The sequence below is a fragment of the Hibiscus syriacus genome, unplaced genomic scaffold (genome assembly GCF_006381635.1).
Source record: "Hibiscus syriacus cultivar Baekdansim isolate YM2019G1 unplaced genomic scaffold, ASM638163v2 tig00116975_pilon, whole genome shotgun sequence".
In the NCBI taxonomy this organism is placed as follows: Eukaryota; Viridiplantae; Streptophyta; class Magnoliopsida; order Malvales; family Malvaceae; genus Hibiscus; species Hibiscus syriacus.
Genome location: NW_024063499.1, coordinates 1,232,216 through 1,255,619, shown reverse-complemented (window position 1 = coordinate 1,255,619; position 23,404 = coordinate 1,232,216). Strand labels below are relative to the sequence as shown.

Genomic DNA, 23,404 nt, shown 5'->3' with positions numbered 1-23,404 from the left:
GCAATATTAAACACTGATTAGCGATTAAACAGTTCAATTACGTAGCAGTCGATACAAAAAATTCTGATTTACCAGAAATCAAAGTCAGATTACAGAAACTGTAACAGAATTATACATAAACAAAAATATCTCAATGATGGCTATCGAAACCATTCATTAAGTCGGTGTTACGGGTTAATATGATAATAATTGTGGTTTTATCTTTTCTGGATACGCCAAGTTGGGTTTGCTTGTGATAATCTCAAACTTGATAATCTATTGAGATGGATTTTAATGGATATTCTTCAGACAAAGATTACATACATGAAAGGGCTCATTCCTCTAGGATTGCACGTCCCAGATTCATCGCAAGTGCAAGTCTAACAGAGTTCAAGGCCTGGGGTGGTAACTCGGATTCCATGAAATCCGGTCGAAGCCTTGCTATGGACAAATCTTGTAGTTTAGTTAATAGAAGATTTGTCTGAGACACGTTCAACAAAGGACGATCCTTCCAATTAAGCAGCTTCAACTGCAAAAAAAGAAAAATCGATGGACGGCCATCAGTCAAGCAACGCATACACTGGATGTAATGAAAATTCAAACAATCTGTAATAGGATAGATCTAAAGAAATCCGTGAACGTCATTCTCCTACCGAATCATAAAGAAGAGGCAGGTAAAAGCGTTGAGGTGTAGACGGGTTCTTCATAAGCTGTAGTAAAAACAATCTTGCTCTTGTTATAATATTTATGATGATTAAAGTAAAAGATCAATAGGTGACAAATATGTACCGATATAAGAGATTCCACAGCCTGCCGAGCAGCATCTGTAGTTTTCCCATCATAAACATGCTGAAGTGATTTCTTGAAGTCTCTATATCTGTGATGTGTCCAAGGTTAACTAACACCGTATGCTTTCTAATGTGTGGAATAATTCAACAGCGAGCAAAGAGGAAAATTCTTACTTGTGCAGGAACTCTAGTCCACCAGCAGTCTTAGAATCCGAACCCAATAACTGAATTAACCCTTCCCATTGCTGTGAAGATAGAGGATGGATTCAGTCATATCCCATAAACTAAACACTTTCGGGATATGAAAGATTATCTTGAAATGAATAGTAAAAAATGCGAGGAGAAGAGATAGGAAACAGCTTTGTGCCTTGGAGGTTATCTGTACAATCTACCTTGAAACTCTCATCAGATATTGATTTTCCAACTGAATCAAACAATTGCTGAGCTATCCTATTAAGACGATATTCATCCCGAGCTTGCTGAAGCCAAAACACTCCACAACCTTTCCGACCATGCTTCCAGTGGTGTACTCCAGCAATCTAAAGATTGACAGTGAGAAACCTTAATTGTCATGACATCAAATTCAATCATAATTTTTTACCACAAAATTTCTCAACAGGTTGGGAAACAGAATTACTAAAACAAAGGCCAGGCTATATGTGTTTTCCACCACCAAAATTAAATGATTTCTTTTCAGATGCTTATACCTTCATAGTATTTGAAGTTATGCTGTGGAGTTCGTAAAGACGGCATATCTCTATGCTCTGTGTATAACACAAAATTGCATCAACAATAAACTAATTGATAAGGCCCTAAAATCCAAAACAATAGAGGAAAACAATTTGATAATAGCAAAGATAAGAAGCATAAGAAAAAGGAACCAATGACCTTCAGCAATAACTGATTATTTTGAACAGGATGCTTGGACAATAATATCTGTAACAGAACCATCCCATGCTTCATGCATGATATAAGATAAACTGGAGCAATCTGTAGATGTTAAAGGGGAAAAAATAAAAGAAATATTTAATCAAAGTGCTAGCATTCCAATTAAAAAAAATTATCCACTATAATAACAATAATGGGAAATAGTATTAGTTTACTCATTGCTACGAATTATATCCAAAGAACTTGGTTAAGTTGTACTCCATATTTTATTTCTAGCTTAGAAAGGTAAGCCTAAGCTGTATACAAAGTAGAAAACATATCATATGCCAATGAAGTAATCCACACAATTATTTGCACTCACTTGCCAAGTTAATGGATGTGAGGATAGGACTTGAGCATAAACGAGTCGATGAAGCTCCTCTATGCTTATTCCACCCAAGTTCTGACGCTCTTCATGTAAAAGCATTTCTGCATGGTCACTCCCAGCGGTTAATAACTCCATGGCATGTGCAACCATCCTGACGATAAGCAAAACATAGAGATAAATCTTAATGACTGCGAAGGAAAATGCAATCTTTAATTTCATGATAACTTCTCATAGTTTACCAGACCAAACAAATTTTGAAACAATAACACCCCAAAAAAGGCTCCAAAACTGCAATACAACAAACAGAAAAATATAAAGATGGAAATATAACAGCTCACCAAGGACCAAATCCTTTCATGCATTCTGCTAAAACAACCTGAGAATTAACAAAAACATAATTTAACTTATGGATGAGGAACCAAAAAGAGAATTTTTTAATATTCTATCTCCAAGTGTCACCTCAGTATTTTCCCCAAGAATTCCTATTATAAGCCTCATCAACCTATGTGCAGAGGCCATTGGTTTCAATTGAATGCTTTTCTGTGCCAAGCTGTACATGCTTTCTAATCCCTAACAGAAGAAAAGAAATCAAGTGAGTATTTGAGCATCCAGCTAACATGTTAAATGCTACGAGATACATAATACATTGAAGGTACATACCACTGTGAATGGCCGGATGTATAGCAAGTGAGAAATATACAGCTCTATCCAATGGCATGTTGCAGAGCAGAGACTATTAGCATTACCCAGCATTATTTGTAACATACTTCTCAAGCCCTCCCGAGTCTTCTGGTGAGCACACTGAAACCAGAATGCACTTGAATCCAGTTTATTTATCTGTCCACGCCATTTCTCCCATGCCTATGCTAGAGAAAGACTTGAATTACTTATCTTTGGACGTAGCGGATTGTGAAGCAGAATGAGAGAACACCACCACTGTAAGAATTTAAGATACCTTCAAAAAATCAGGCTTGGCCTTAAAGCATTCACCCAATTTCCCAGCTTCTTGATCCAAACGCATACGTGGCATTTTTGAAATGAGAACAGCAATTGCCTCTACAAGACCATTCTCTGTCTGTTGATGTATAGGAAAAAGAGGCATCAAATATATATTTTCAATTTCTTATAGCAACAATATCCTGATCTTACTTCACATGGACAAAACACCATAAGGAAAGTGAGTGGAAGATAACCTTGACACATTAAAATGCAAAGAAGATATGGAAATACTTTAGTTCAGACCAGCAAGAACAGAACTCGCATAACAGAAATTGCTTACAAGTTACAACACATTTTGTTCAAATAACTGAACAAAGACTTAAACCTCTTAACTACAATATAATGGTTCAACGACACTACAGGTAAATAGAGAGAGCTACATTTTTCAGATGCAATGAATAACAATCTATCTCGTACCAACCTCACGATTGCTGAGTTGATCCAATCGATAAGATCCATGCAAGCGCAGCATCTTAACCTGAACGTGAAAATAGAAAAATGTATCCTATCATATAATTCCACCAAACAAGAAAAATAACCTATCAAGATTTCATAATTTTAAACTATAAACTCACATTAGATAATCAAAAACATACCACAATATCCAGCCAGCCAACAGCAAGTGCTGATTGCATAACTTCCCAGTATTTGGGATTATCCTCCACAACCTACATTGAATGAACTGATTAAATAACATCATCTAATACGAATACAGAAGAGTACAAATCAGTCAAACAACTCACAAGCCTAGATTCTAGAAGTGCTTAAGTACCATATAAAGAAGTTAATAAGGAAAACTAGAAGGTTAACTATTCAGGACCTGCAAGTTTACAAGGTCTTTTTGAAAATCAACAAGCTTTGAGTGCACTGTGGGGTGTGTTCCCGAGAAAAGGCTATCATAATCCTGCCAAGACACAAATTGCTTATTAGTAACAAACAACTTTTAAACCAAAGTAATGTAAAACTTTATGGATGTAGTAACAGAAAAAAGATAGGAGATTTACAGCTAACCAATCAACAAGGCGTTCAGGTATCCATGAATGAGATGGATTTTCTACATAAAACATTTCCAATAGCTCCCACGCAGCCTTTAAACAAATCGGTTCCTCTACTTTCTGAGAGAGGAAAAAAAGCAACTTGAAATCAAACGAAATTACCATTAGACTAAAACTTTCTAGCTTAGCCATTAAATTAACACATTTTCCATTTTCGTTGCTTTCTATTCAAAGCCAAGATTTCCGCAAAAAAAAAAAGGAGAAAAGAAGAGGAAATTACCGTTATGACTGACTTTGGGTCGTCGATAGCCGGAACTGAAGCAGATTTCTGACTACCAAGAAGGGCATTTATGTCTTTGCTGTACTCCATTATGTAATCCCACCTAAACACAACAAATTTCAGTAATTTTCAGAACAAAAGAAAATAAATTACAAATACATTTGATATAAAATTCGAAAATCAATTACCAGTCAGCATCGTAAGGTGAAGAATTCATGGACATTTTCGACATGCTAGAGACGGCGTTTTTCCTGCTTTGGAGTAGAGCGAAAGGAGAGATCGAATCGTAGGCGATCCTCCGCCAATGAGCGTCGCTGATCTCGCAGTCTCCGCCTCCGAGCTTCACTTCCACTACTTTTCCTCCTTCATCGTCTTGGACGGAGTCTCCGGATGGAGGAGAAGCGAAAACCGAGACGCGGAGGGCGTTGCCGCGAGACCACGAGATGGAGAGTCTGGAGATAGGATACTTGAGGCCATGGTGGAGAGGATACACCGCCGCAACCTGGGACTCCGGTGAAATCGGAACTAGAGCGCCGCCACCGTAATCTGACGAGGCACCGGGCATTTCTTTTTGCCAATAAATCAGTTAGTGAGTATGAATCTCGAAGCGTTTAGGGTCTTGGATGGGGTTTGCAAATGTTGAATTGTTGAGTATTAATTTGGCTTGTGTTTGGTTATTAGGCAAAAACAAAACTCAAAAGAATAAGGGATATTTGTTTATCTATTTAGCGTTAAATGTTAAATCGTTTAATATTCAACGCGTTTGTTTCATACTTTTGAATATCTAGTGTTGAACGATTTAACCCAGAAGTACATTCTGAATGATTCAGAGCCATTATCAAACATCATGTCACATTAAGATTTAATTCATACAGAGCCTCTGAATCATTCAACATTTGAATCATTCAACACTTAATTATTCTGAAGTAAACAAACAACCCCTAAATTGTCATTCCTAATTAACACATTTTTTATTATGCAAATAGTAGACGTTAGCCTTATTAGAAAAGAAAAAATTATAATTATAATGATAGTTTACGATTATATAAAAAAAATATTAAAAATATATCTAAAAATAATAGATTTGACTCGATCAACAAACAAACTATAATAGTAGATCAAGTTACTGAAAAATCATTGACCATCGCGAATCAGAGCCCAGTGTCATGAGAAAATTATCTCCGAACACAAATCACATATCCAAATTTATTCGAGGGTCCAAACAGATCAACAAGATAACAAATGAAGTGTCATCTTGATTAGTTGAGATGATGTCAGATTTAATCCTAAAGAAAATTAAACAAAAAAATAGTCAAACGAATTATAAAAAAAAAAGACTAGAAATGTATAAAAAGGCAAAAAAAACCGTGCTATAAAAGTAAACAAAATCGTGCCATAAATACGTTAGATATACATGTTATCAAAAATATAAATAAATATGATATAATATAAAAAGTATATAAAATGGATTCTTGGAACATTCTCCTTAAATAGAGGTCTTAATAGGGATGAATATGGGTCGGGTTAGGTTGAATTTTCGGTCAATTTGATTCGACTCAAAAATTATACACCCTCCATTTTATTTAAACTCAACATGAAAATTATACTCCTTCACCTAACTCGAATCTGACCCGCCTTTTGAGATAAGACTCAACCCGATTCAACTTGAAATAATATATTTATAAAATATTATTTTTATTCAATAAAAATATGGATTTAATTGAAAAACAAATATAGAGGGGTATTATTACAATTACTATAAATATATAAGGTGGAATTATTTTTCTGGGTCGAGTTGGGTCAAATATTTTTTACCTAAACTCGAATTTGATCTGACCCGAACACAACCTCTAGAAAATTCGAACCGACTCGACCCGAACCTAAATTGGTTTTAAAAAATCCGCCCAAATAAAATAGGATTGAGTCGGAATTTATCGACTTCGAGCCCCATGCCCATCCCTAGGTGTTAACCGGTAGCATCGGTTAAGATATATTTTATATTTATCTAAATTATTATGTTATAAAATTTAGATCTCACATTTTATTCAGATCATTTATTAAAATCTGTGTTAAGATCAATTATGCTATTATTATTATAAAAACATATTATTGTTAATTTTTATTTTTTTTAAGAGTGTACGTATATATGATTTAATAAAAAAATTATTAATTTGGTGTCAATACAATTTATTGTTTAAAGACTTTCTACCATTTAATATTAAACGTTCCTGCTTATGTATACGTAATGTTCGAACTCAAAAATTCAAAAAATAATAAAAAAAAATTAACTACTAAGTTCGTTTGGTTAATACTATTTGGATCATATTTCTAATTTTACTACCATATAAAACTTTTAGCCAAAGTTTTGTTTATTTTAAAACAATTAGCACACTGCTCTTTTGTTTTTTTTTTTTTACAACTTAGCACACGACTCTAATGTCGAATGAATTATCCATCAATTATTTATAAGATTATTGAATATACACAATTTATAGTTTAAAAACATATATAGTTCATAATCAAAAAAATTTCAATCCTAAAACTAAGAACGTAAAATAAATCATCCACCACAAAGGCCGCTACCATCATTGTCACCGCCGCCCTCACTCAGGTCCCGGCCAATATAAGCAGCTAAATTCAAATACTTTTCTTGATCACTACTTCACCTTGCACGGCAAATCACGCAATTAGCCGACCTTCTCCCACGGCTCCTCTTCCACCTCATCAAACATTCTTCATGAATCAAGTTCCAACACGTGGAACAAGTCGCCACTTTGTCTCCTTTCTCCATTTCCTCCAAGCAAACGAAACACATAGTTCCTTCTTCGTTCTCCTTAACATCCCCCGACCCACCATGCTTCTTCCTTTTGGAGAAAAGCTGGTGGAACCTCTCACGTAGACTGACCTCTGCTAATGCCTCGGGCGACATGGGCGTCCCGAGAAGGCAACTCAACTGACATGGCTGGAGAGTCCGCCTCCGGAGACATGTGTCGTCGACTGAGACGCCTAAAGCCCGGATCAAAACAAACAGTATGTGTTTGCATGAGGTTGTACGGTCGGGACACGTGCACGTAGGGGTCGAAGACAACATCACAGTATAAACATTACCCGTGGCACCTAAGATGAAGAAGATGGAATCGGATCTATGGAGGAGGAAGAGCGGGTGATGGAGCGCTCGAGCTATCCGTTCGACGACGGGTTGTGTCGGTTCGAAACGGGTATGTGGCATGTGGGGTCGTAGGGTTGTTGATAAAGAAGAAGTAGAAGAAACGGGGTCTATGATTGGATTATTAAAGGAATGAAGGCAAAGATGTGGTGTTTTAAGAGATTGCTCTTGGGTGAGATTCTTTGGGGGAAATTGAGGAACAAGAGAAGAATACCGACCATCGCATATTGTGCTTCTAAAGGTTGATTACGGAGCAAGTTAAACGCATGCGATGGTTGAAAATGTTCGGTTGAGGGTAAGACAAGTTATTGTGGATAAATGGTTCAATATGCTTTAAGGGGGGGGGGGACGAAAGGTCAAAAATACGGTTTTCGTCCCTCTGTTATACTCAAATTTGAAATCTATTCTCTATAGTTAAAAACCAGAAATTTATTTAATGGAAGGAGCACTCGGTTGAAATATTTGAAAGCTCGGTACTTTATTCAACTTATTATCATCATATAATATTCTTCCATGAAAGCTCAAATGATTTCTCAATTTTGGCAGATACACGAGCATCTTTTTGCTGAGGTTCTCCGGTTCCTGCAGGTTCTTGAGACTGAACATTATTGTTCGAGTAAATTATGATAAAATGATCATTCCTTGACTCGAAATCATCGACGAAAGATTGTTCGGTTCATGCAGATTCTTGAGATTCAATATCTTTATTCGAGTAAATTACGACAAAATGATCATCTCTCGGCTCGAAATCCATAGAGATAGCAGCCGGAAAGATTATAGCATGTCATTACAAGCCACATCCTTATGTTGTACTATTGCCAGCTCCGAGAACAAAGTGTTCGTGTGCAGCTATTTTATAGTTGAAGAGATTGAACATCTATTCTATAGTTGTTGTTGTGTGCATCATTTATGGTATTTGTTCATTGACCTGTGGCAGTTTGATTTGTGCTTTTCCCGAAGCCTCAAATTGTTTCTTTGGTGTTGCATGGATCCTGTTTATCTGCTGATGCCAAGTTCCTGTGGGTCACGTGTTATGCAGCTATTTCTGACAAGAGTCTCATAACAAACAAAAGGGTAAATTACGCCCACAAGTCACTCTATCATTTGTATGTTTACTATTAGGTCACCGTATTTCAAAAAGACACAATAAAGTCACTCAATTTATCGATGGGAACAATCATGTCAATGTGTCGTTAAAACTAAAAAAGATGTTAATTTTTTATTATGCTTTCATCATTCAACTTTAGGTTGTGAGCCAACTTTTTCGGATTTTCTTTTCTAATTTCTTAGAGATTAGTGCAAGATCTACTTATCGTTGTCTTTGTGTTCTTATTGAACAAAAAAAATCTTCAATGCTTTTATACTTCATTACTCTATAAAGAAAGATCATAAGTACATTTTCTACTTGAATTGTTATATTATCATTTATCTATTGATTTTAAAGTTGCAATGATAGTTTCACCTTTTAGCTACACCAGTTCATACACTTAGAAGTATATGTTACATTTTTTATCCGTACTAATGTCAGATTCTAAATTAATTTGAGATGTAATTTAATGAATTTGTAAGTGATAACAATAATCATGAAAAGGCATTCAGTGAGGGCATATAATAATACAATAAGTAAAGTAAAAATTCATGAAGTATAAAAGCATCAAATAACTTTTTTTCAAAAAAAATATCGTCAATGAAGAATTAATCTTATATCAACCTGTAAAAAATCTAAAAGAATTTACTCGACCAAAAATTGAGTGGCTAAAATGTACACTTACTCATTGTTGAGTGACTTTTTAAAATATGGTGAGTTGGTGACCCCAATTGTAAACTCACTAATTGTCCTTGGATTGTCCTCTAGACTTTCGTGGGCTATACGGCCCAAACATATTACTAATTTCATATTTTTTAACATATAAGCACTTACTAATGACCCGATTAGCTAATTAATCAACATCACTAAGCACTCACAGGTGGGCCCGCTAGCTTGATAATTTATTCATATATATATTTTTCTCTTAAAGTGCCAACGCGGATTATTCTCCTTTTTTTAATCAAAATAAAAATATATAATTTGTTTAAGAAAAAAGAAAGAAAGATGGATAATTGGAGGTATCAAAGCAAATCATGTCGGAAATGGGCAATGTGTGGGCCAAATCCTCTATTTCCGCGCCGTTAAGTGGGCCCACCAATGCGCTGTCGGCCCACGCTTAGGTCTCGACTGTCGTTTTGTTATTACTTTTGGGTCTAATTCTGACGTAAGTCCTTATACTATGCTAGCATTTGCAAATTGATCTTTTTACTTTAATTTAATAGAATTTATCCCTTTACTTCATAATGTTACCCGTAGGTCTAAGATTATAAATTGATAACATTCTTATTCGTACATTTGAAGTGATAATGTGATTTTTTAAAACAGTTGATCGAACGTAATTGATCAGATTTCCATGCCATCATGATCACGTCACCAAATAACAATAGAAAATTAACAATTTCATCATTTTGACAGCAGCAATTAATGAAATTATCAGTTTACTATTCTGAAATTTGATAATAAGAAAGGGATTAAAGTCATAATTAGACCTTTTATTTGCTTTCAATCCCCTTTTCCCATGTTTACTCGTGCTTGGCGTCGCGTGCTTCGCTTCTTTGCAAAGTTTATGAAAACTTTATTATATTATGACTGAAGCAATGGACATAAATCTACCATACAAACCTAGATTACACGCTTGTTCTTGTCTATTTGTTTGTTAATTGTATCACATGGAAGAATCATATGAATCCAATCTAAATCCCATTATGGGAACCGTAATTTCTCACTTATATCTCGTTTCCCCCTATAATTTTGAATATTTAAATTTAATATGTTGAAATTTTATAATTAAAAAGTTAGTATCTAATTATTATTATTACAAACTAATTTCTAACGTTTTAAAAATAATTAGACAATGTAAAATTCGAATTATTAAAAATGTTAATATCATATATGATTTTTATAGGCTTATAATAAAGACAATTTATCCGTTAATATTTATCTATCGTCTTTGAAAATCAAAGTATGCCTTACATAAAACTATCATAATATAATTAATTTATGAAATTCATAAAAGTGTATGAATCATCCATGTTCTACGAACTGAATTGTGGATTTATACGAAGGTATGCAAATTGTATGAGATATGATTTTGAATTTATGCATGTTCAAACTTATAGTATCTAAATTGCATAGTTGGTGGAAGATTAAAAAATTAATAATAGTTCTTTTATATTAATTCGGGTAATACTCATGTTGCGATAAATATATTAGATGGAGAAAATATAATAGATTCAGTGCAGAGTCAATATATTATCAATGATTAAGAAATATTATGAACATATATAGTATTAAAATTATTCATGAATAATAAAAAATAATTTATATAAAATAAATATATGAATAATAAAAAATAATTTATATAAAATAAATATATGATATTTTAAAGTATTATAATAATGTTAATGTTAATGAAATTAATATTCAATCAAATTAAATAAGATTAAGTATTATATTTTATCAAGAATACACAAAAAAAATGACTATGTTTTAATCTATTTTTTACTTGTTATGTCTTAATTTTTTTTAAAAAATATTACATAATATTTCCATCCTCAAAATCTTACAAAGTTGTGAAAGAGAAATAAAGGATTTGGGTGTATGAGAGAAGTGTGCTACGGTTGACGCAGCACAAAGACAGAGTGAGAGCCCAAATCTGACACTCCGAAAGATGCCAACACGCGTACTATTTCTAGTGGTGTTTGTTCCCCACTTCCACGATCTCCCCCATGCTTATTTACATACACCAAATGGTCCCATACCAAGACATATTTTAACTTTAATTCTACTCACAATATTCTTAATTATACGTGTAAACCACTGTACTACAAAGCTAGTTTGTACCATAATTAGAGACAGACACATAATTTTATTTTAATAAGTAAATTTAAAAAAAACTTTAAGAGATAATAAACTTGTAAAATTTTAAATAGTATGAAAATAAATTTTTAATTAAAAATATTTAAAATATTTTTTTTTACTTTTAGAGGGTGAATGAATAGTCCATCCACTCCTCCCTGATCATAGTGTAGATGACATTATTTATATTTTTACCATGTCTGTTGACTGTTATATTATTTAATTTTCAATTTCTTTTTAATTGTATTATTAAGTTATCTAAACTTTGTATATTCTACAATCAAATCTTGATTACTGTTAAACCTCTTAATGGAGTCTATTGTACAGTATGTGGATGGTCGGAATATTTTGCATGTTTCAACAATTTGTAATAGTGTAAAGATAAGTTTGTTTTGTATTGAAATTTCTGACATGGTACACCTGGGGGCTGCTAAGGAGCACGTTGTAAAGCTAACGAGACTCTTCACGCGTGCGGGGCCACACCTTGTGTCTCTCCATCGCGTGGACCACAACCTCGGATAAGATCCGCTGCCGTCGACCTCACGTTACTGCTACTTGTCGGACACCTTTCATACAGTTATTCGCTACTCCTTTTTTAGGGAAGTCCTTATATTCTTGAAAATTTTAAAAATAATAGCTGCACTGTATCAGTTATAATTTCGAACCAGTCCCTACAGTAATGAACCCCCATAACCATGGCCACCATACTTGACCTCATCCCCCATTGGAACCCCAAACCAACATAAATCGTCACCAGATCTGCAACAAGAAGAGTCCAGAAGAATAGAAAATTGACACACACACAAAAGTATTGAGTTTTAGATTCAACCAAGTTTAATTGAAGGAGCTTCGAACATTTGTTTAGTAGTGCCATTAATAGAAAAGGATCATTTAATCCATGGAACGACGAAGGTAAAAATCATTAAATTAATTATTGAGATTTTTTAATCTAAATTTGTAGAATATCAAATATATAATGATAAAATAAGATCGAAAATAAATTAATGAGGCTGAGATTATGAGAAAAATTATATTTTATAAATCATCGGTTATCGTAATTCATACAGTGTCTAAAAATAACAAATGACAACTGATATAATAAAATTTCTCATCGATTTTCGAATTTTGTTTAAGAGAGAATACAAGGAAAAACATATGTTATAAAGTTGTAATAGTGGAATTGTAATTGAAGTGGGTAGGCCTTTCTACTTTCAAACATGAACAGAGTCAATTCTTTCGCAATTAATTGGAAGTCAATTACTTCTTTAAGTCATTGATAATGGATTTGACCAACTATTCACATTCGTGTAGAAAATTGAAATTTGTTTTACATGTTTTTATATTTCTTTTATATTTAGCACGTTAACATTTTAATCATTATATTTGATGTTTTATTCAGGTAAACCATGTACGATAAGTTTTGGGTATTAAATTAAAATTTTATAATTATTACTATGTTAAAAATTTTAACTATTAAATATATGTTGATGATGAAAATAATATTTTCAATTGATATTAATATAAAGTAGATTAATTTAAAAATTTATTTGCATGTAAAAAATAATCATATTAACAAGGCTTAATATAAAAGAGTGTCCAAATCATATCTTTTTTTATTGTTTAAATTATTTTTCAGTCAAAATAGGTACCTAATGTTTCTAACGTTTCATTTTTAGGTGATTGGACAGTCACCATCATTAAAAAAAATACGTTATTTAATACGTTTTGTGCATATATTTTTTTGAAAATTTTACTTTTCAAAAAAATAAAATACTATTATTAAAAAAAATAAAAGCAAAAATGAAATGGATGCCTGCCTCTCGAGAACTCTACTGCAGCAAAGAAGAAATGAAGGCAGCCGGCAATGACTCCACAGCAAGAACGCATCACAGCAAAGAAAAGATTGAAGGCGGCCGGCGTTGAATTTAATATTTTATGGGCGCCCGACGTGATTAGTAATTAAAACTTTGGGACTGAGTATTTGGTATTTTAGGGATTTAGGTTTAGAGATATAAGAATATAAGGGTTTGAGGTGACGATAATGGTGATGGTCGGTCACTGAGTGGACGGCTACAAATGGATAGTTGTTTAGTGAAGGAGGTGGCGGCCGGAGATGGCTAGCAATGACAATAAGGGGATTAAAATTATATATTTTAGGGATTTAAGGATTTTTTTGAGATTTAAAAAAATGAATCTTTTAAAAATAAAACATTTAAAGTTTTATAAAGGCGGCATGTGTCGTTTAACCGTTGAATTTAATGACAATGACAATCCAAACATTTAAATATGTAACATTATAAATATTAGACAAATAAATTAATCGTAAAATAATTTAGACACCTAAATAAAAAAATGATATAATTAGACACTTATTTTTATATTAAGTCTATCAATAAATTCAACATTTCGATTATTAATCGTATAAAAATTAAAAAAGTGTATGAATTGATGTGATAATAAATATTTGTATATAATCATAAATAACCCAACCTATGAAGTTAAATAAATTCCAAAACTAATGTACCGAATGATTATATACTGCATATACATAGTTGTTGAATAGGCATATTATTTGGATTTGATCCTATAGTTGACTAAGCACTTCCTCGTACTAGGTAGATGCTCATTAAAGACATGACAGTAGGTTGAAAACTTGGAAAGAATTTAAACTAGGCTAAACATAGTGTAAAGGTACATTTGAATCCATATTCAAATCGAATATGATATTATTAAGAGAGATAATCGTAAACTCTTAATACAGATAATAAAATTAATATAATAAAGAAAAATTATTCGATACACATAATGCATAAAATTAAAATTACATAATCTGACCTATTTAAATATTATTTGTTCTATTTATAATTTAGGGTTTAAGATTTATGATTTAAAATATAAACTACATTTACCCTTAATTTAAATTATAAACCCTAAACTCTAAATATAACAAATAACATTAAAATAGATAAAAAAAAATATACAATTCAAACATTGCACAATACATGTATTAAATAATTTCTTTATAAAAATTATAAGAAAACATATATAGGATAATTATAAGATAATATTTATTCAGAACATTTTTAACCAATTAACAACGCACATACACCAACATTATGCTCATGTCTAAATAATATGAGATTTATGTTTGACCACGAGCTTCTCAAATATTATATTGTTTAGATACGAGGATTTTATGTGTTTAAATATAACTTTTTAAACATACATTTATCGAGTGATCGAAGATAATATTAATATATGCGCGTTGTCACTATTGCCAAACTCATACTCATGCTTATGTAATTATGTGTCTTCTACAAATATCGTACCCGCTTATTATTTTTAGGCAAAATTTATTTATTTTTATATCTTTAAAATTATTTTTTGTTTTGATTATATTTAAATAAAAAGGTTTTTTTATCCCTATATTTTTTTAACCAATGATGATCCATAAGACTGACTTGCAATAAAAAAGGTAATGCTATTTTTTTTACAGGAAAAAGTAATGTTATTTAGTATAAAGTTACATATTAAAAATAACATTGTCTGTTTCCGGAATCAATTATCCAAAGAAAATAGGGAAAACTTCAAAAATAATATATATAAAATTAGAGCGGACCCATATTTGATTATTGTGTCACAATATAAGGGAATAACGAGAGAGAAACGGGAGGCCGCATGCAAATTCCTTCATAATGTTTGTTCTCCATGTTGACTCTTGAATTTAATCAAATGATTTAGAGATGAAGTGATGATTTTTTTAAGTACAATTAATGTTTTAAATTTTGATTTCGTAATTATTTAATACCAGTTTGATAAATTTAATAATTATTTTATAATTTTTAAAAACTTAGTATTTGAAAAACTTATTTTAATATAGTTAAATGTTGATTTGTGTAATTTATCCAAATAAATATGAATATCTTTAAATTTATAAAATTTAGTTTCGCAAAGTAGAAGAAAAGAAGTAAGCAAGCTTAAAAGGGCAAAAGTTTGAAGAAAAGGGCAGGAAAACAGAGAAAGATGAAATAAAAATTTGAGAGAAATACAAGTGTGTTGTGATTACGATGTGAAGAACAAAACAAAGTCTGATATTCTGTCTGGTATTAAGGAGTCTCTTTTCTTTTAAAGTCCATTTCTTTCCTTTTTTAGCACACACAAACACGCCATTCTTCCCCTTTCACAATCAATCCCTCTCTCTGTGTTTCTCTCCTTCATTTCCCCCCTTAAAAACAGAACAAAGAAAACCCAACAAATCATTTCCCAGACAGCCAACTAAAACAGCTGTTCTTGATCTTTTTTTGGAACATGTTTCAGAGGTTTCGTCATATAAAGATCGTCCTTCGTTTCTAAAGAGTACCTCGCCCCCCCCCCCCACAAAAAAAGTAAGGATTTTTAGATGGGTTTTTGAGGTCTAGCTGTTGATCTTTGTGTCTTCAAAGCTGAGTGAAACGGTATAAATAAATTTAACTCATCACCTTGTTTTTACTACCGAATCGTTTTTACGTATGCTTATGAAATGGATGTTTTGTTTTTTATGGTATATAGACGCGATGCTGGCGGTGACTTCAGCCTGCAAGGAAGGGACTAAGATAGCAATGGACAACGGGAAGTATGTGCGGTACACGCCCGAGCAAGTTGAAGCTTTGGAGCGCCTCTACCATGAGTGCCCCAAGCCAAGCTCTATGCGTCGCCAACAGCTCATTCGTGAGTGCCCCATCCTCTCCAACATCGAGCCTAAACAGATCAAAGTTTGGTTCCAAAATCGCAGGTCCATAAGATAATCTCCCGACCTTTTTCATATTTCATCGTAGTTTTATTTGGTTGCTGAGTTTGGGATCTTTGAATTTTGTCAACAGATGTAGAGAAAAACAAAGGAAAGAGGCGTCAAGCCTCCAAGCCGTGAACAGGAAGTTGACTGCTATGAATAAACTGTTAATGGAGGAGAATGATAGGCTACAAAAGCAAGTTTCACACCTTGTTTATGAAAACAGCTATTTTCGTCAACAGACTCAAAATGTTAGTAAAGCCTTTTGATTTGCTTTGAACCCTTTTCTTGGAAACCTTTCATTTGCTTTGAACTGTTGGTATTTTTTGATATTATGGAGTTTATTGAAGCTATTTTTGTGTTGCAGGCAACCCTAACCACCACAGATACAAGCTGTGACTCAGTGGTGAGTAGCGGTCAACACCAAAGTACTTCTCAGCATCCTCCAAGGGATGCCAGCCCTGCAGGGTTAGTAACAACTTGTTGTGTCCCTTTCTATCCTCGTTTCTCTATGAAATTGAGCCTTTAATTTTTTTTTGTTTTTTTTGTTGCTGTATTGCTTATATGATTTTGTATGGTTTTAGACTTTTGTCCATTGCAGAGGAAACTTTAACAGAGTTTCTTTCAAAGGCAACTGGAACTGCTGTGGAGTGGGTCCAAATGCCTGGAATGAAGGTTACTGCTCTCCTTTCATTATCTTTTTTTTTTCTTTACTAATATTAAACTGTACTCCATTATGCTTTATCATTATCCATAACAAAGTGCATTATCTTGCTGATCTTCTAAGCAACACTCAAATCCATATATGTTATGTCAATATCTAGGACAACCCCATTATCCTCTTTCTCTATTGGTTACTAATCTTTTCCTCTTTTCCATTACTATTTAGCATCCACATTGTTAATAAAGTAATTAATTAAGTAATGTTAATTAGTTTAGTAGAATATTATAATTAACCAAAGTAGTCTTCAATTCTTGCCATTTTTTACATACTGATATCTTTCTTATCGATGCAGCCTGGTCCGGATTCCATCGGAATCGTTGCTATTTCTCATGGTTGCACTGGAGTTGCAGCACGTGCATGCGGACTTGTGGGACTAGATCCTACAAGAGTAAGTTTGGTTTTTGCTATCTGGTTTGAGGACGTTTTTTTGGTTCATATTTAGTTGAATTGACTGGTGATCCTCCCCCCCTCCCACAAGGTTGCTGAAATCCTAAAAGATCGGCCTTCTTGGTACCGTGATTGCCGAGCTGTGGATGTTATAAACATGTTGTCCACTGCAAATGGTGGAACCATTGAACTGCTTTATATGCAGGTAGACTACAATTCCCCCCCCCCAATTTGCAACTAAAGTTTTCAATTAATGGTGCAATGACTTATGGTAAAAGTGTCAAAATTTGGTTCTCTTCTTTTAGCTTTACGCACCTACAACATTGGCACCGGCTCGTGACTTCTGGTTGATGCGCTACACATCTGTTTTGGAGGATGGTAGCCTTGTGGTATGTTTCATATGAAGCTTTCATTATTCCTTTGCCTTCGTGTTGTCAGAAAGTTTATAATCTGATCGTTACAATCACAATATGATGCTTAGGTATGTGAAAGATCACTTAACAACACTCAAAATGGTCCAAGTATGCCACCAGCAGTAAATTTTGTGAGAGCAGAATTACTGCCTAGTGGTTACCTGATTAGACCTTGTGAAGGGGGTGGATCCATCATTCACATCGTTGATCACATGGACTTGGAGGTATAGATCACATTGCTTCCCTTGTGAAACGTAAAAAAAATTATTGCATGGGTTATCAGTTTTAAATGTCTTCTTGCTTATATGTAGCCTTTAAGTGTTCCTGAAGTTTTGCGGCCCCTTTACGAGTCCTCAACTTTACTCGCTCAGAAGATAACAATGGCAGTAAGACTATTCCTTGCATCTATATTTTGAGTGTAGAGTTGGGGGACTAAATCAAGAGATTACAATGTCTCATGCCATAATCTCGGTATTTGTGCAGGCTTTCCGTCATTTGAGGCAGATTTCTCAGGAAATATCTCAACCAAACGTTACCGGTTGGGGGAGAAGACCTGCAGCTCTACGCGCACTTAGTCAGAAATTGAGCAAGTATGTTTGTGCAGCTCTTCTAAATTCACCATTTAGGTGCAGCAGTAGGTAGATTCTTGATTGATTATGGTCTAACATTTTCTGTTGTCCAGGGGATTTAACGAGGTTGTTAATGGGTTTACCGACGAAGGATGGACGATGTTGGAAAGTGACGGTGTTGATGATGTTACCCTCCTTGTGAACTCATCTCCCGGCAAGATGGTGGATGTAAACTTTTCTTATAGTAATGGATTTCCTTCGATGGGCAATGCTGTTCTATGTGCCAAAGCATCCATGTTATTACAGGTCAGTTTCTAGATGAATCAAAAGTATGTCAATTACATCAGAAGATCTATAGATGTTAAACCTCTGCTTTCATCATATTTGTAGAATGTACCTCCAACAATACTTCTCAGATTCTTACGAGAACATCGATCAGAGTGGGCAGACAGCGGCATCGATGCTTATTCAGCTGCTGCTGTCAAAGCCGGACCGTGTAGCTTGCCGGTGCCTCGAGGGGGAAGTTTTGGGGGTCAAGTCATTCTTCCATTGGCTCACACAATAGAGCATGAAGAGGTAAGTGATTAAATACTTGGTTTTGGCACTCACAATAGAATCTTTGCCATCATTTAGCAAAATGTATCCTGAATATTGCTATAACATTTTTGTTATAGTTCATGGAGGTTATTAAGCTTGAAAACATGGGCCACTATCAGGACATGATCATGCCAAGTGATATCTTCCTTTTGCAGGTACGTAAGTTCTCACCCAAAATCAATCAACTGATGTTATTTTACTGCACGGGCTGATATTTAGTTCTGATTTAACTCTGTTGTTGATATATGATTTTCTTTGTTGTATGAATCTCTCAGCTTTGTAGTGGAGTTGATGAGAATGCGGTTAGCTCTTGTGCTGAACTCATCTTTGCCCCCATAGATGGCTCGTTCTCTGAGGATGCGCCTATTATCCCTTCCGGTTTCCGCATCATTCCCATTGATTCCAGAATGGTAAGTGTTATAAGATTCTGTGCTTGATCATCTTTTATTTTTAGTTCTTCAATTAATGAATACATTTATGTAATGTAGGATGTGACCAGTCCAAATCGTACACTTGACCTTGCCTCCACGCTTGAAGTCGGGGCTTCCGTGAACCGTGCAACTGGGGATAATTCCGGTCGTTCTGAGAGCACGAAATCTGTGATGACAATAGCATTTCAGTTTGTGTATGAGATCCACCTTCAGGAAAACATGGCAATCATGGCTCGACAGTACGTCCGTAGTATTATCGCCTCGGTTCAAAGGGTGGCATTAGCACTCTCTCCTTCCTTCTTAGGTTCTCATGCTGGCTTAGGGTCATCCCCTGGTACTCCTGAAGCACAAACTCTTGCCTGTTGGATTTGTCAAAGCTATAGGTGCATCTGTCAAATTCCTTTTTGTCCATTCCCCAGCAATCTGGATATAAAGCTTGTTGTTAACATTCGTTAGGCCATTCGGATTTGTTTGTGTTAACCAATATGTTCGGGTCGTTTTTCTCTTTACAGGTGCTATATGGGGTCAGAACTTCTCAAACATGAGGGAAGTGAATCCATTCTGAAAATGCTTTGGCACCACACAGATGCAATTCTGTGCTGCTCTTTGAAGGTATTTACTCAAAATGAACATGTTTTCTCGAGTCGAGTTATATGTTTTCCTTGTCCCGGGTTGTCGTGGTAACACATGATACTCGTCTCCCTCTTCCCGTTTGCTCTTGTGCCATAATTGATGCTTAGTAATATATATGCAGGCACTACCTGTTTTCACATTCGCAAATCAAGCCGGACTCGACATGCTCGAAACGACATTGGTGTCGCTCCAGGACATTACACTGGAAAATATTTTCGACGAGAACGGACGGAAAACCCTATTCACCGAGTTCCCACAAGTAATGCAGCAGGTATGATATAAACACAAGCTGACAGATAACAACTGAATGCAGAACATACGATTGATTCATTTGTGGTCTCTGTTTGCAGGGTTTTATGTGCCTTCAAGGCGGTATCTGCTTGTCTAGCATGGCGAGGCCGGTCTCCTACGAGAGGGCCGTGGCTTGGAAAGTGGTAAACGATGAAGAAAATGTGAACTGTATCTGCTTCATGTTCATCAACTGGTCTTTTGTATGAAAATCCATAGAGAATTTAGGGTTTTGGATATCAAGATAGATTAGATTTGAAGCTCCCTTCTCATGTTGTCGTCTTTGTTAGTTTGGAGAAACCTTTCAAGTCATATGATACTGTTACAAGCATCTTTAAACTATAATTCAAATTCTAAATTAGTATCTAAGTTTTAATATATTTTAACCAAGTCCTCAAATATCAATATTGTATCAATTAAGTATCTCTAATAGCCTAATCGGACACCAAATACTAATTCTCTTAATTTTTATCGACATTGTTTGTTTTATTAATACATTAGATTTACAAATTGTCCATACGATAAGCACATATGTTTTTATGACCCGATCCACACATTTTTAACATATTCCACGTCAATTACAAACTAGCATCGAATGACCTAGGCCAAGTTATTATTTTTGGATTATTTACTCCTCGTTATTCTATGCTGTTCTTGAAATGATAAGCGGAAAAATTATTTATCCAAATAAATAAACACAAATGTGGGATTATAACGACGTGATCTGTAAGGTCGTATAAATTGTAGCCAACCAAAGCCCCAGAAAACATGAAAATTGAAGGTGTTAAACCAGTGAGTGCTTATTTAAATCGATCTTTGGGACACAGCTAGTGCTTCTACCGATCTTCGATGCAACCAAACTGTTGGAGCTTCGTCGAGTCTCATGGCTTCTTTTAGCTATATCCCTCATCGCAAAGGTGAGAGACAGTTTGGGGTTGAGTCTGGTGGTGCTGTTGAAGTTCTGGCAAAATTCCCTGTGAGAACTCACCGCGTCTTCCATGGCCGCCGCCGTCGGGGTAGCTCCGTTTAACCTTTCTTTTACAGCCTCCGAGCATAGCCCGCAAACCCATCTCCCACAATGGCGATCCTTCACTCTCGTGATGTAATCCGCGGTGCAATCCTCTTTGAATCCACAGCACTCGCATTCGGCTTGCTTCACCACTTCATCTTCTTCAGGTATTGTGGAAGTTGAAGATTCTAGTGCGATATCTATATACTTTCCCATTTCCCAAGAAACATCTGACACCACCTTTCGAAGACACCTTTGGTCGTTATTCTGTGGAAATATTATGACACAAATTAGGGTTTTGAATCAATCTTAATCATACGTGTAAGAAGTATACATTTCATATCTAAACTGAATTCGGGAATTTGATTTCATCCACTCAGATTCAAATATGATTTCAACTCAATCCAAATATAAAACAACTTAAACTTTAAATCATTCAAACAAATGAACCTAAATTCTAGTGAACATAACTCAAATAGTATGAAGTCATAACAATTTGTTTTTGAAAATTTTAAAAAATTTATACTCAAAACAGTTTAAACTTGAAATATTTTGAACCCAAACTACAAAAATAAAAATTACACTATATAATAATATGAAATTTTTAAAGGTGCGGCCGTCTTCGACGTCTTTTCAGTTTATTATGACTTAAACCCTGAACAAAAGAAACCAAAACAACTTAAACTTAGAAATGACCCTAATTCAAATCAAATTCTCAAATCTAATAAGAAGTAAAAGAAGCAATGTATATAATTGTAATTTAACATACCATGATTTGGAAGTGATCACTGAATGAATCTTTGAACCGAAATACTATATATATAATGAGAGCAGCCGTTCACCATTACACTTTACAAATATAAATATATGTAATCTAATAGATTTGACAATCACTTTTTATCATCACATCAAATATTAATTATCAAATTGTACCACTAGCAGGGAGATAATGTGCTGTGATTTGGAAAGTGATTTGGAAAGGGGGAAGATGGTGATGTAAGACGTTATATATATATATGGAAATTAAAGGTTACATACACGAAGACGAAGGGCATGCATTATTAAAATAAAAAGATGGCCAATCCAATCCCATTGTGTATTGGGAGTCGGAAGAAAGTATGGAATTTTGGAAGCCCGTGCATGGCCATGCTAACTCGTGAGCGACTCACGAGCACCCTTCTCTGTCTATAGTTTATACATATTGCCATTCCATTCAATGTTTGCAAATGTGTTTATATATAGAGAGGCGTGGAGCCATTTCTATCTCTGGATTTTTATTCAACAAAAGCTGATACAATAAAATCTCATTAAATAATTTTTTATTCATTATAAATTATACAAGAATTTAAAAATTTTGATCATCCTCCAACACTTCTTCAGTCCATCTATGTTTATTATTATTTTAAGAAACTTAAAAGTTAAATAAAATGGATGGGTGGAGTGATTTGCATGCAAATCATGAGACTGGAGGCTTATTAAAATGGTCCCCGTCCTAGCTAGCTAGTAACCCTAAATTTACAAATTGCAGAAGGAGATGAAACAACAATGACATTTAAAAGAAACCCTTCTTCTCTCGTGTTGCTCATGTGTATGTGTATATGTGCATTGCATGGTTTCAGCCGTAATTAGTTTTTTAGTAGAAAGTTATATCTACACATATATAATTAGATAAATATAATTGTTTGTATAATATAAAATTAAATTAAGATTTAATATATACAATTATAAGAAACTAAGATTCATATATAACACCACGTATTTAACTGACGCTTATGTATTGATTTTTATACTTAAATTTATCACCTTATTTCTTTTCCCTTTTGCTTAAAAGCTTATGACTTAAGTTTACTTTATATACGAAGTTAACTAACAATATCGAATGGTTGAGAGAAATCTTAAGGTTTTGGGTTCGAACAACTGTGTCTACAAGACATGTATCATTGATAACTAAAAAAATCTTGAACATATGCTACATTATAATCACTCCAGACTATTAAGAAAAATTATAATCGAATTATTAGTTCAATGCTTCCATCCAATAGACAACACTCCAAACACAAATAAAAAAATAAAACCAGTTACATGACTTTTGCGACAAAATCAGTGAAATATTGGTGGCGGCAAAATAATTTGACAAAATAAAGTATCTTAAAATTTATTTTGGGATATATGCCATT

The 23,404-nt window shown here is 34.0% G+C and overlaps 4 protein-coding genes across 4 annotated transcripts; 1 reads left to right on the top strand and 3 right to left on the bottom strand.

The window, feature by feature from the left end:
• Nucleotides 1–236: 236 nt before the first annotated feature.
• LOC120192428 (nuclear pore complex protein NUP85-like) lies at nucleotides 237–4,952 on the bottom strand. Its single transcript, XM_039195215.1, has 18 exons — nucleotides 4,485–4,952; nucleotides 4,297–4,399; nucleotides 4,026–4,136; nucleotides 3,842–3,925; nucleotides 3,618–3,689; nucleotides 3,443–3,499; nucleotides 2,978–3,097; nucleotides 2,683–2,883; nucleotides 2,482–2,592; nucleotides 2,361–2,398; nucleotides 2,017–2,173; nucleotides 1,656–1,757; nucleotides 1,475–1,531; nucleotides 1,160–1,306; nucleotides 942–1,012; nucleotides 769–856; nucleotides 633–689; nucleotides 237–508 (listed from the first exon to the last, which is right to left on the bottom strand). Exons 1-18 carry the CDS (start codon nucleotides 4,859–4,861, stop codon nucleotides 314–316), a joined length of 2,148 nt encoding a protein of 715 aa, XP_039051146.1. The 5' UTR covers nucleotides 4,862–4,952; the 3' UTR covers nucleotides 237–313.
• Nucleotides 4,953–6,771: 1,819 nt separating this feature from the next.
• Nucleotides 6,772–7,550, bottom strand: LOC120192472. Its single transcript, XM_039195245.1, has one exon. It carries the CDS (start codon nucleotides 7,523–7,525, stop codon nucleotides 6,959–6,961), a length of 567 nt encoding a protein of 188 aa, XP_039051176.1. The 5' UTR covers nucleotides 7,526–7,550; the 3' UTR covers nucleotides 6,772–6,958.
• An 8,356-nt stretch (nucleotides 7,551–15,906) lies between these two features.
• Nucleotides 15,907–20,558, top strand: LOC120192581 (homeobox-leucine zipper protein ATHB-8-like). The gene is made up of 19 exons (XM_039195336.1): nucleotides 15,907–16,179; nucleotides 16,268–16,427; nucleotides 16,544–16,644; nucleotides 16,761–16,851; nucleotides 17,193–17,288; nucleotides 17,379–17,492; nucleotides 17,593–17,676; nucleotides 17,769–17,924; nucleotides 18,012–18,086; nucleotides 18,184–18,290; nucleotides 18,383–18,575; nucleotides 18,660–18,845; nucleotides 18,944–19,021; nucleotides 19,142–19,276; nucleotides 19,355–19,680; nucleotides 19,810–19,909; nucleotides 20,052–20,201; nucleotides 20,281–20,429; nucleotides 20,495–20,558. Exons 1-18 carry the CDS (start codon nucleotides 15,917–15,919, stop codon nucleotides 20,425–20,427), a joined length of 2,562 nt encoding a protein of 853 aa, XP_039051267.1. The 5' UTR covers nucleotides 15,907–15,916; the 3' UTR covers nucleotides 20,428–20,429; nucleotides 20,495–20,558.
• A 444-nt stretch (nucleotides 20,559–21,002) lies between these two features.
• Nucleotides 21,003–21,443, bottom strand: LOC120192536. The gene has a single exon (XM_039195302.1). The coding sequence runs from the start codon at nucleotides 21,441–21,443 to the stop codon at nucleotides 21,003–21,005; it is 441 nt and encodes a 146-aa protein (XP_039051233.1).
• Between the last annotated feature and the right edge of the window lie 1,961 nt (nucleotides 21,444–23,404).